Source organism: Trichomycterus rosablanca, chromosome 11 (genome assembly GCF_030014385.1).
Source record: "Trichomycterus rosablanca isolate fTriRos1 chromosome 11, fTriRos1.hap1, whole genome shotgun sequence".
Classification (NCBI taxonomy): Eukaryota; Metazoa; Chordata; class Actinopteri; order Siluriformes; family Trichomycteridae; genus Trichomycterus; species Trichomycterus rosablanca.
Window position 1 is genome coordinate 29,445,929 of NC_085998.1, and position 14,651 is coordinate 29,460,579.

The window sequence follows — 14,651 nt, forward strand, 5'->3', positions numbered from 1 at the left end:
CACTTCTCTTATCAGTGACAAGTTGACACTTTTCGAAGTGGAATCTTGATCATGGGGGATAGGGACAAGGAGGGGGAGAGGAGGTGGACTCACCTACCAATCAGATGGGTATATTTATGGATCAAACGTTCAAGGGAGATGGTCAACAACAAATTGCCATGGTAACTTGACCCAGTCAGGCAGCCACAGTGGCACCAAAACAAACAGTCAATAAATTACCATGGGGGAAGGACTATGATACTCCTTAAGTGGTACAATCCTAAAATAGCCTGTAAGCATTTGCATTTTACTAATAATATAACTATATTTTGTTGTTGTTTTGCTTACAAAAAATATGCTGCATTACTAATCTATACCACTACTACTGATAATAATAATAATAATAGCATGTGCATAAAATCAGTCACATATCAAACACCAGTGTTTAACCGCTTGTTTATTGGAATATTTAACTTATTACTTACTTATTACTGGGTGAAGTGGGTTCAGCCAAATTATCTGAGTCTGCGATGTTTTTAGTGAGTCTACTCACTCTTGTGTACTTAACAGCAGCCAGTCAGAGGACTCATAGGATCCGGGTAATTGAGACCTCGGACTCGTGATTCCTGATTCAGTACAAAAATTCTAATCAATAACCCGGGTGATTCAGGAACCGCCCAGCTCTAGTAAACAGAGATTATCGTCAGATTGTTGAGTAGAGTGGACATATAACCTCAGTTTTAATCTACAATCGGAACAAATTCTATTGAAGTGGAGAAAATACAAAAGAATACAAAATCAGGTAATCGGGCACTAATCAAATTTCAATGTGCTGTTATTCAGCATCTTACAGATCATGATGTTTGATCTCGGAGTTTCTAAACTACCAAAAAGGGGCATGAACAAAAAGTCATGGTTAAAGTTATAATATTAGTTAAAAACTTAATTCATGTGAAAAAAGAAGCCGTTTCAGTCAACATTACTTGAATACTTTATTATCAATGTGTGAATGGTGTTAGCTTTTTGTCTGGATATTAATAATATGTAAAAACTATACACCAAAACCAGGATGCATCCTATTTTTGCTGTATAATTTTTCAAATTGGTATTGAAAGATTCTTTATTTTTTCATAGATATTTATATATATAATATATAAGCCAAAGTGCATTTCTGTATTTTTTTCAACTTGTCCATGTACACATTGCACCATACATAAATAATTACATTGTAAAAATGACTCCAGTATTTACAAGTATAATATATATTTTATATAATATAGAAAACTTTATATTAAATCTAAGTAGACGATATTTGGGATTGTTTGCGGGGTCTGTCCAGCCTTTTGCCGTGTCTCTAAGTTCTGAGTCCGTGACCATCTGTCCGTTTGAGTCTGCGTGTGTTATCTGTGGTTGTTGAGAAGGATTTCAAGCCAGCAAGGGCAGGAGGTGATGAACTGGCGTGAGTAGCACGGCCCCCAGCCTTTGGCAAAGCTGATGCGCACACTGTTGGGGTCGTACGGGCCATCCAGTAGTCCGGGCTCAGCCTCGCGGCGCAGCAGCAGCTGAGCTGAAAGCTCATAGTCGAACACCTTGATGGAGTAGCCGGACATGACCTTGCGTACGAGTAGGCCACGGCCGCCTGGCGCCTCTAAAGTCGGCGAGTTCACGAAGATAGGGTGCTGGCTGCGGTTGTAGGCCCACACGCCGTCGGGCTCCTTGCTGAGCAGCAGGCCGTAGCCGATCTTGCTGCGCGTTCGCTGGGCGGTGCCGCCGCGTCGCTCACCGCCAAGCTGGCCCAGGCATAAGCCGGTGCCTTGAGGTAGGTCATAGAAGATGCTCACTGAGGGCTCGTACACCGGGTAGAGGCGGCCCACTCGTGTCCGGTGCTCCCAGTACGCCACGCTGCACCAGTGGCTCTGCTTCGGGGCGTCTGGTGACAAACTGGCATCTATGGAAGAGAGAAAACAGAGGGTTAGAACATACGGCATTATGGGTCAACAATTTCTAAAATAGTAAGGCCTTTTTTAGACTGCTTTCAGACTGAAAAGTATTAGGACACCCCATCTAATTACTGCAACAATTGCTAACCGGTTTAATAAATCAACTATATAGGAAATTATAAGCTTCCAACTTTGCAAGAACAGTTTAAGGAAGGCCCTTTCCTGTGCCCCTGTGCACAAAGCAACATATATAAAGTCATGAAGAAATGTTCTTTTGACTGAATTGACACACATTCCCACAGACATACTTCAGAATCTGTCCCAAATCTTCCCAAATGACGTAAATTCATCAGTTGAAATACTATTTTCATCTACTGTATTTACATCCAACACTTGATGTAGATTTTTTGTTTGTTTGTTAGGATTTTAATGTCATGTTTTACACTATGGTTACATTCATGACAGAACAGGTAGTTACTGGTTACACAAGATTCATCAGTTCACAAGTTTTAATGTCAAACACAGTCCTGGACAATTCTGTATCTCCAATTCACCTCACTTGCATGTCTTTGGACTGCGGGAGGAAACCGGAGCTCCCGGAGGAAACCCATGCAGACACGGGGAGAGCAAGCAAACTCCACACAGAATGGACCTGGACCGCCCCACCTGAGGATCGAACCTAGGACCTTCTTGATATCTGTGTATAATTAGAGATTAATAATGTAAGCAAATGAAAACTATCAAAGTAAATGATAAATGCATAAAATAAAGTATGGTTAGTGTTTCCCACAGGTCTAAAAGAAACATGGTTGGGTCTAGAGGTTGTAAAACTGGAAATGAATGAGGTGGGTCGGTTTGTGTGAGAGATACGTCTACTGTCTTGCTACACAAACCCTTAATGTACTTTGAATTGTAAAAATTGATTAATAATACTTTATATGTAAAAATATTGGTTATGCCATAAAATGTACACTAATTTCTTTAGGAAATTCATTTACATACATGTAGGTGAATGAAAGTAAAACCTGTGAAATATATTATACATTTAAATGTATAATGACTTTATAAATGTGTATTTAGACATTATAACAACTAAACAAGCCCTATTGGGGGGAAAATCTTCAAATGGAGTCTTGATGTACTTGTACGTAGTCGATTTATTCATCTATTTATGAACAATGGATGCAAGGCAGCAATATGCCAATCCATCGTGGACAAACCACACTAACACATTCATTTAATACGAATAAAAGTAGCCAATCCACCTACTGGCATTTTGGGAGGTTTGAGGAAACCTGAGGGGTTCACACAGTGGTACAGTAAAACACATGGCTAACACTTGACACACTATAAGCCTTGAGGCCAGGTGAATTTGAGAAGTAAAATTAAAAAGATAACGTAAACAACGTAAAAACAAACTTTAATTAAGCAAATATCAGAAGTGAGGAGTCTGTAGTGTTAGCAAAATCGTTTATATACGTCAAATAAGTTTGTATTTACGTGCTTTTGGCTAATGCTACACTGTTGTAATTTTTCGTAGCGCCTCAAGGGGGCACCAAGGGGCACCAGTTCAAGTCTGATAACTAAATCTGACAAAAACCGAATCAGCCTGCCTTCATTCACCCTTTAATATTATTTTTACCCAATAAAAATGAGAAAATAGCACAAATGTACAAAAAAATATCAATAAAAAGTCAAATAAGCTTAGTGTATCTATAGAGGAGTACTTGTGTGTATTTATCTTTAATAAACTCTTGATTCTTCGTTCTCCAAAACACACTGAGGGAAGATGGGAATACATTCTGGTCTTTATCTATTTCTATATTACATATATATTTTCTTATTTATTTATATTTATTAATCTGATGTAGTGGTGGACAGCATTGTGATCTAGCTGGTAGACTAGGTGCTGCACAGCATCATGTAACTGAGTTCAATCCGTACCTCTGGTCACCAGTCTATAAGGGTTTTCTAAACCTCCCAAAATGCAGAAGGTGGACTGACTACTCTTATTTGCCCCGGATGTATGAGAAACTAAGTAAGTGTATGTGTATTGCTCTGCAATGGATTGGCGCTCTGTCCAGGGTGCATTTCTTCCTTAAACTTAAAGTTTCTGGGTGGTACTGGACCACCCTGACCAGTATGAAGCAGTCAGTTAAAATAAATGAATGAATGAACCATTAAAAGCATGACTAAATAACTAGTCAGAAAGCCACAGAGAACAGAAAAAAGAATGGCGCACCGCTGTAAATCACTACATATCACTAATTCATTGTTTAGCTCCAAAGCACTTTGCTTTCCTAGTGAGTTACAGGTCTCTGGATACGTGACAAACCGTGCAACACACACACACATACACACACACAATACCGTGTTCCATGACACTTTGCTCCACATAGTTTGTGTACATTACGTTCTCCGGCCTCTTTCTCTGCCGAAGGAGAGAATTATGAGCTCATATCCGACGTTTTCCTCCCCCCACCCCTCATCTTTCTAAAGTTTCTGTCTGCACATTCCAACGGGTAGCTGAAGGTGGCAAGGAAGGGATGGGGGTGATGGAGGATTTTTTTTCTCCCCTCCCTTCCTCTTCGCTCCCGCTGTGGGCCAGGGGAATGGCATTCAGCTCCCTGACAACTTAGCCCAAGCTTGCGACCCTCTGACCCCCAGGCTTCGCCCTATCAGCTCCCATTAACTCGCACACAGAGTGATGCCATTATTTTGCTTCAGAGAGTCTATTGGCAGAGAGAATTTAAAGGGCCTGCTCTATGGCCCCATCCCATTCACTGGCTACACTCTCAGGACCTAATGAACATCCTGTCTGTTATGTAGTGTTTGGTTTATATACACACAAACCTGCAAATGTGGTGTTACATCAGGAGTCAAAAGTTTACATACGGGTGAAAAAGACGTCTTGGCAGTTTTTTAATATATTAATAATTAATATAATAATCTCTGCACCAAAAATATAATAATAAATAATAATAACATTTTATTATTTTATAATAATAAAATAATAAATAAAATAATAACAATAAAATAATATTTTATAATAATAAAATAATAATAACAATAATCATTTTATAATAATAAAATAATAATAATAATTTATTATTCTGTAATAATAAAAAATTTTTTATAATCATAAAATAATAATAACATATCATACATTTATAATCATAAAATAATAACACAACAATAATAATAATTTATAATAATAAAATAACAATATTAATAAAATAATAATTTATTATTTTGTAATAATAAAATAAAATAATAATAATTGTATAATCATAACAATAATAATAATAACAATAATAAATAATAATAATTATTGTTATTATTATTATACATTTATAATAGTTTATAATAATAAAATAAATGGCTTTATTTAGAAGTTTATCCTCTGAGTCCAAAATATACATACATGGTGCATCTCAAATTATTATTTTGGTGGTCGCTAAACTTAGTGGGATAGCATTTAGCATTTATAGTAAGCTCATATAAAGCTCACTTGACTGTGGACAGAGTCATCTGTGTTCCAGCAGCTGCTTTGACTACATGTATGGACAAATTTACTCAGCATAACGTGCCATTGACCTTGGCTAAAATTGGTTTGACTTGGCTATTCCATGTACATAGCATCTTAAGATCCCATGAAAATGCTTCTAAGCACAGAGAAGTCATCAGCAATAGCAGATTGTAATAACTAAGAGTGAATTAAAAAGATTAAAATGTTAAATCACACAAAAATATGTGTGGATGTTTTAGTTTGGGTAAAAATAAATGTGCTCCAACCATTCAGATGCTTTGAAATTCCAGAACATCATCACACACACGACCCTTGACATTTTGCATTGTGTGTTTTGATCTACAGCCCTGATCTGGGAGGAAAACTCGGACAGGCTCCAGTATTGAGTTCTGAATACGTGTGGGAGTGGATGTGTGGTTATACACATACTTTCCCAAAGAGCATAAAAACGGTCCCTCTCTGCTGGGCCCCCGAACATTACCATTAGCGAATTCCTCTGATCCAGCACTAGCCTGTAAGCTATCTTTTCTTCCTCCTTCGCCCGCTTTACGACCCTCGCTCTGCTATCATTTCAGAGGCTTTGAACATGGCCAGCGTTTTTACAAGAAAATCTACCCAACGCACACGACACACATTCCAGCTTCAAGAACTTACTTTAACTTGACTGTTATTCGCCACGTCTGTATACTATTCAAAATTCACCATATTTTTTTGGTTCACACACTGTAGTAGAATTGTAGAAATTGTCCCTAGATATCATTCTACTGCATGTTTTTGCAAGGTAAAAGAAACCCCACACAGACACAAGAACAAAATGCTAAATTCCTTACAGCCCGTGACTGGAGGTGAGATTTAAACCTTAGGTTCTTAGGACCATGGTGCTGTACACCACCCACACAGCACCAGCATAATTTAGTGTGTTGTTGTTCATTTTTAAAACCTGAATATTAAAGAAAAACCATAATAGGGATTTTTACTCCACCAAGTAGCCACTGTTGGGCCACTGAGCAAGGTCCTTAATCCATTCAGTGTGCGTGTGTGTGTGACCCTGCACTCTGAACTCAGTATTCAACTATGCAGGGATATATGGAAAAAAAATTTACTCTACTGTAAGTCAAATGTATATATGACAAAAACCATTCTTTTTATAACCACATTATACTACAGTATATAATAATTAACCCAGGAGAAATTCTTCATTTACACCGGACAGGGAGCCAATTCGTCACAGGGCTTCGGCCACCCCACAGACATAGCCAGTGACGTCTGTGTAGACGCCAGATCTGTAGATCCAGGTCCTAATCTCAGCAGTGCTATTGGTGGGGTAGCGTCACAGACCACTGCGCCACTTCTATAAAAGGAAACATTATATAATGCTAAGATACAAACAGGATGTCCTTATAGATCACATCTCTTTGTACTAAGCTGTGTTAAAGGAACACTGTCAGTGAGTAGAGATTACACCATGAAGTTCGAACCCAGGTCTTCAGGGCCCTGTTACTGTGCAGTACATATTACCAGCTGTGATGCTGTGCAACCCACTTTGGTTATTCATTTGTTCATTTACTGTCTGTTATTCATTGTCCTGCTCAGGGTCGTGGTGGGTCTGATTCATTGGACGAAAGGCAGGAAACACCCCGGACAGGTCGCCAGTCCATCACAGGGCAAACACACACACACACACACACACACTTTATAGTAGCTCTAATTAACCTGACTGCAAGTGTTTGGACTTGTGGGAAGAAACCGGAGCACCTGTAGAAACCCACACTGACAAGGGGAGAACATGCAAATTCCACATAAACAGGACCCTGGCCATCCAGCCGGGGAATTGAACCCTGGCTCTTCTTGCTGTGAGGTGACAGCATTACCCACTGTGACAGCATTACCCACTGTGCCACCATGCCACCCTTGCCCAAATATACTCACTCACTTTCTTAATCGCTTATCCAATTAGGGTCACGGGAGGTACTGGAGCCTATCCCAGCTTTTAAATGGTCGCAAGGTACACAGTAACACCCTGGACGGGGCGCCAGTCCATCGCAGGGCAGACACACATGCACACACATTCACCTATAGGGCAATTCAGTGTCTCCAATTAACCTGACTGCATGTTTTTGGACTGTGGGAGGAAATCGGAGCACCTAGAGGAAACCCACACAGACGCACAGAAAGGACCCGGACCGCCCCGCTTGGGGATCGAACCCAGGACAGTGCTACCCACTGTGCCACCATGCTCCCCTTGCCCAAATATACTCACTCACTCACTTTCTTAACCGTTTATCCAATTCCAGTGGAACCGGACCTGCCGGGATAAACCGGGAAGCAGTTAATGAAAATGAAATGAAATTTTATATAAATTTTAGCACCGAAAAGCAAATACAAGAAAGGTCAGAGAGAGACGGAGCCAGAATTTTAACGCTGTGTAAGGAATAAAGTTAATAATCGATTCCATGTTTGGCTTGGAAGTGAGTTCTGCACAGCACAGGAGGTCGGGTCTTTTCTTAATTGTGTTCAGAACGGTTTAACTACGTGAGAGATGAAGAGAATGTCAGGCGGTGTTTTTGTTTTGGACCGTATTGTGTGTTTTGGCTGTGACGCTCTATGATTGTGTCAGCATGGAGGGAGAGACCGGGAAGACATTACATTTTTCTGCAAAAGGGTAAAATTGACAGAAAGCAGTATAATCTTTCAAGCAGGTTATTGTTACTGTCATTATCCGTCGTATATTCAGGTGTGTTTGGAAATAATCACTCAGCCGTGTGGCCTGTTTCTCTGTTCTCTCTCTTTTCCTGTCAATTTAGATTCTCTCCAGTGTTTATCATTGTCCCATCATTTCACAAATATGGCAAATCTGGGGCTGCACAAAGAAAGTTTCCATATCCATTAGTGACTGTTACTACCTCACACATAGATACTGGCAAGTAAAGACTGCTAAAATGCAAACCCACTGACTGATATGAGCTGTACCAAGCTTACACCGACCAGGCATAACATTATGATCACTGACAGGTGAAGTGAATAACACTGATCATCTCTTCATCACGGCACCTGTTAGTGTGTGGGATATATTAGGCAGCAAATGAGGCCAGATTGTGATGGCTAGACGACTGCCTCAGAGCATCTCCAAAACTCCAGCTCTTGTGGAGTGTTCCCGGTCTGCAGTGGTCAGTATCTATCAAAAGTGTTCCAAGGAAGAAACAGTGGTAAACCGGCGACAGGGTCATGGGCGACCAGGGCTCAGTGATGCACGTGGGGAGCGAAGGCTGGCAGTGTGGTCCGATCCAACAGACGAGCTACTGTAGAACTTATAACCAGTAATCATTTAGAGAAAGTCAGTGTTCCTGTGCTGTTCTAAAGCTACGCTAACCTTTTTTTCTTTCATAAATGCACCCTAACAGTCTTTCAGTCTGAGTTTCTGAAAGTTTTACATTTGTGTTAGAAATTCAGATAGCTTGTTCAGCAGAAACCAGATTCATTCATTCATTCATTCATTCAATCGTCTTATCCGCTTATCCAATTAGGGTCTGGGTGCTGAAGCCTATCCCAACTTTTCAATGGGCTCAAAGCACACAGTAACACCCTGGACAGGACGCCAGTCCATCGCAGGGTAGACAAACATACATACGCACACATTCACTTATAGGGCAATTTAGTGTCTCCAGTTAACATGACTGCAGGTCCGATGAAACAGACGAGCTACTGTAGCTCAGACTGCTGAAGAAGTTAATGCTGGTTCTGATAGAAAGGTGTCAGAATACACAGTGCATCACAGTTGCAGGGCTGTTTTGGCAGCAAAAGGGGGACCAACACAATATTAGGAAGGGGGTCATAATGTTATGCCTAATCGGTGTAAATTCATGGTCAGTTGTCCTTATAGATGAGATGTAAATGACAGGCTGTCTATAATAATTCAAAGCAAGTCAACGTACATTAAATGTTTATTGCTACTGAACCAGCGCTTCTTTCTTCTGGGTGGGTAGTTTCTTTCTACTGGGTGCTCTGGTTCCTCCTAAACTCCAAAGACTCTAAAGACTGGCGCTATTGAAAATTAAAAGTAAGTGTAAGTGTGTCTGCCTTATGATGGACTGCCAACCTGCCTTTCACCCAATAAATCAGACCCACTGTGACCATGGTACTTCAAAAAACGAGGTAAAAACAACAGTTGAGGGGACTTTTTTTTTTGTTTTTTTTTATGCATTTTTTCTCCCCTTTTTCTCCCTTTTAACGTGCCCACTTGCCTGATTACATCATGCTTCCTCTCCACCAATGCCGATCCCTGCTCTGATTGAGGAGAACGAAGCTAACCCGCGCCCCCTCCGACACACGGGCAGCATGCCGTGCATCTTGTCACCTACACTTTGACGAGTGCAGTGTAGATCAGCACTGGGCCATCTCTGTGCAGGTGCCATCAATCAGCCAGCAGAGGTCGTAATTGCATTAGTTATGAGAGCGACCCTATCCGGCTTTTTAATATCCCACCTCTATCTGAACAACAGGCCAATCAGTGTTCATACCAGTGGCGATTTCTCTAAGACTGCAAGGGAAGCTCAGCTTCCCCTAAAATGTCAAAAATTAAATGGTCAAATATGTACAGTTGTGTTAACATTTCATTGACTACAAATGCGTTAGAACACGTTCATCTTGAAGACGAGTTCGTTCAGAATCAGCTACTTATCACAAATCGACTCGATTTTGTTAACTTAACTCATACATTCCCGGAGCGTCAATGCATTTACCCGCAGACGCTGAGCGTCTCTTTGCTTCTATGGGGCTGCATGGGCGGCTTCGAAACTCGCCGGTCATTGGATAAATGCCACGATTTTGTCCCGCCCCCAGACGCTGAGCGTCTCTGGGGGTGAATGGAGCTGTGGGCGGGTCTGGACGCTGAGCTTCTGCAAGATGTTTGGAGGATCAGTCGAAAGGCTGAATCCCGTTTTGATTGACAGGTGTCGCTTGGAGCTTCAGTACCATCGTGGATTTTGTGAGTGAAGTCGGAAGACAAACTGCAACCCATTTCATGCCATTTTCTTGAAAACTAACAAAGGGGAGAATTTATACATTTATATATAAATAAATTGACAAATTTTATGATGTAAGCCGACAATGAGCTTCCCCTCTTTGAAAAACCAGCAGCCGCCACTGGTTCATATGGTTGCTCAGCCCAGCCGGCAGGCAGAGCTGAAACTCGATACGATGTATTCGAGATCCCAGCTCTGGTTCCAGCGTGTGTTTTTACCGCTGAGCCACCCGAGTGGCCTGTTTTTAGGGTTTTTCAATTAATCAAGAAATAAAAAAACAATTTTATGATTCAAAGTGATAGAGAACCCCTTAAGATGACAAGAAAAATATTTATTTAAAGATATTAATTGAAAGTAATCCAATCTTGAATTAAGAATAGAAAAATGCATGAACTCTAGGCTGGCTTGCTTACAACCCTCATTCAGTCATTGTATAGACATTGCTCCAAGCTATCTTTACTGCTCAATAATGCAAATATAGCAGACTCCTCTTGGCTTACGTTTCTATATATACTTTAGGACCAAACCTACAATTAATCAGGAAATTTCTATCCCATCCACCTTCAAATATAGTCGATCAGGCTGATGTCTTAAACCAGGAAAAATATATAATAATAGAGTATATAAGCTCTAATGTGAATAGTCATTATGTCTGGAAAATGCACATCAGCATACTGACAACCAGCAGGATGCAGAGTTCCTGACCGTCTCACCCCAGAGACCTCCGACGGTGACCCAAGGCAAAACCTTCATTTCATCCATGTACACACTGCTATGTACTCAGTGCACTCATGCATCCCTTCAGTAATGATGCACTTACAGAATGTAAATATGCTTACTAAGAACATGTGGCACTGTGGCTCCAGATAATTACTCTACTATTAGAACGTAACCAGTGAAAGAGCATTTTACTCTGCGCAATTAAAAACAAGAAGCAATCCAAAGAGAAAAGTGTTTTAATGTGCACTACGTAGAGAAAACCTATGACCAGTAATAATTTAGAGAACTCAGTGTTCCTGTGCTGTTCTAAAGCTACGCTAACCTATTTTTTTTTCATAAATGCGCCCTAACGGTCTTTCAGTCTGAGTTTCTGAAAGTTTTACATTTGTGTTAGAAATTCAGATAGCTTGTTCAGCGGAAACCAGATTCATTCATTCATTCATTCGTCTTATCCGCTTATCCAATTAGGGTCTGGGTGCTGAAGCCTATCCCAACTTTTCAATGGGCTCAAGGCACACAGTAACACCCTGGACAGGACGCCAGTCCATCGCAGGGCAGACAAACATACATACGCACACATTCACTTATAGGGCAATTTAGTGTCTCCAGTTAACATGACTGCATGTTTTTAGACTGTGGGAGGAAACCCGCACAGACACGGGGAGAACATGCAAACTCAGCACAGAAAGGACCCGGAACGCCCCGCCTGGGGATCGAACCCAGGACCTCATTGCTGTGAGAGGCATCAGTGCTACTCACTAAGCCACCGTGCCGCACAGCAACCAGATTCGCTATGTCTAATTCAAAGCATAGTTGTCTGATGAAACTCTAAAAATAAACAGGGTTTTATAGTGGCATTGTTAAGGTGGTATTGTGTAATGATCTCAGGCTGTTTAAAAGCACAGTCTGGCTGCTATTAGTTGGCAGCGTGTGTCTTTGAGAAGACTGACACATAGAGGAGACGGTTCTGAGAATATAATGGTGATAATAACGACTGCTACTTGCCTAATGGGTAAACGGAGCTGTTGGAAGGTGGCAGGGTTAAACAGATGCAAAGTGGTGTAATTGTTTCCAGCTTTTTCTTCTCTGCTCTGTGAGCGCAGTGTCGGATTAGTGTCTGTGATTTGCTCAACAAAAGCTACGCGATCAGTTGCGAATTATTAAGTGTAGTGACTTCCACTCTCATGAAGGACTGAACTTGTACAATTGTTCAATGTGATTGTTAAACATGAATTCATTAAGCATTAGACTTGGTAAAGGACACAGTATGACTATGCATTTATCAGGGAATACCATTTTGTATTCATAAACAAATCAAAAACACCCACAACTCTGCATGCATCCGCTCCTCAGTCTGGGACACCGGTGATGCATGAGCTGCATTTGCATTTAATGATGCAAAAACACATACAACACCAACTCCATTATTAACCTTTCAGCTCCCTAGAACTTTACACATACATGCCTACAAACAAAATCTAGGGTCTTTCTTTTTTCTCCCACCAGGAGTTATAACTGGATAGTACATAAATACTGTACAGTACATACATGCGTTTTTTGTAGGTTGACAACCAAACAAAATCAGCCCACATACAGTACATATGTTGACAAACAATACATACATACACACTTACAGTACATACATACACAAATACACAAACAAACACATACACACATACATATACATACATAACTACATACACATACAGTGTATCACAAAAGTGAGTACACCCCTCACATTTCTGCAAATATTTTATTATATCTTTTCATGGGACAACACTATAGAAATAAAACTTGGATATAACTTAGAGTAGTCAGTGTACAACTTGTATAGCAGTGTAGATTTACTGTCTTCTGAAAATAACTCAACACACAGCCATTAATGTCTAAATAGCTGGCAACATAAGTGAGTACACCCCACAGTGAACATGTCCAAATTGTGCCCAAAGTGTCAATATTTTGTGTGACCACCATTATTATCCAGCACTGCCTTAACCCTCCTGGGCATGGAATTCACCAGAGCTGCACAGGTTGCTACTGGAATCCTCTTCCACTCCTCCATGATGACATCACGGAGCTGGTGGATGTTAGACACCTTGAACTCCTCCACCTTCCACTTGAGGATGCGCCACAGGTGCTCAATTGGGTTTAGTCCATCACCTTTACCTTCAGCTTCCTCAGCAAGGCAGTTGTCATCTTGGAGGTTGTGTTTGGGGTCGTTTTCGAAGGGAGGGGATCATGCTCTGTTTCAGAATGTCACAGTACAAGTTGGAATTCATGTTTCCCTCAATGAACCGCAGCTCCCCAGTGCCAGCAACACTCATGCAGCCCAAGGCCATGATGCTACCACCACCAAGCTTGACTGTAGGCAAGATACAGTTGTCTTGGTACTTCTCACCAGGGCGCCGCCACACATGCTGGACACCATCTGAGCCAAACAAGTTTATCTTGGTCTCGTCAGACCACAGGGTATTCCAGTAATCCATGTTCTTGGACTGCTTGTCTTCAGCAAACTGTTTGCTGGCTTTCTTGTGCGTCAGCTTCCTTCTGGGATGACGACCATGCAGACCGAGTTGATGCAGTGTGCGGCGTATGGTCTGAGCACTGACAGGCTGACCTCCCACGTCTTCAACCTCTGCAGCAATGCTGGCAGCACTCATGTGTCTATTTTTTAAAGCCAACCTCTGGATATGACGCCGAACACGTGGACTCAACTTCTTTGGTCGACCCTGGCGAAGCCTGTTCCGAGTGGAACCTGTCCTGGAAAACCGCTGTATGACCTTGGCCACCATGCTGTAGCTCAGTTTCAGGGTGTTAGCAATCTTCTTATAGCCCAGGCCATCTTTGTGGAGAGCAACAATTCTATTTCTCACATCCTCAGAGAGTTCTTTGCCATGAGGTGCCATGTTGAATATCCAGTGGCCAGTATGAGAGAATTGTACCCAAAACACCAAATTTAACAGCCCTGCTCCCCATTTACACCTGGGACCTTGACACATGACACCAGGGAGGGACAACGACACATTTGGGCACAATTTGGACATGTTCACTGTGGGGTGTACTCACTTATGTTGCCAGCTATTTAGACATTAATGGCTGTGTGTTGAGTTATTTTCAGAAGACAGTAAATCTACACTGCTATACAAGCTGTACACTGACTACTCTAAGTTATATCCAAGTTTCATGTCTATAGTGTTGTCCCATGAAAAGATATAATGAAATATTTGCAGAAATGTGAGGGGTGTACTCACTTTTGTGATACACTGTACATTACCATAAATAGATACATACATACATACGTGCATACACATACACACATTTATACATACATACATAAATATACACTACGTCACGTTTAATTTTGTTCCCGTTAATCATTGTTTGCCGCTTCTCATATGAATGCGTATTTGCACAGTGTTGCAGCCACCATCTGGTAAACGGAGGAAATGCATGTCGAATTTG

General features: G+C 41.1%; 1 protein-coding gene across 1 annotated transcript in view; it reads right to left on the minus strand.

Moving 5' to 3' along the window:
* Positions 1 to 998: 998 nt before the first annotated feature.
* The window catches only part of smad6b (SMAD family member 6b), a 53,369-nt gene continuing 39,716 nt past the window's right edge, over positions 999 to 14,651 (minus strand). The window contains exon 4 of the mRNA XM_063004141.1: positions 999 to 1,927. Within this exon, the coding sequence (XP_062860211.1) occupies positions 1,380 to 1,927 (548 nt within the window). The 3' untranslated portion in view covers positions 999 to 1,379. The remainder of the gene's footprint in view (positions 1,928 to 14,651) is intronic.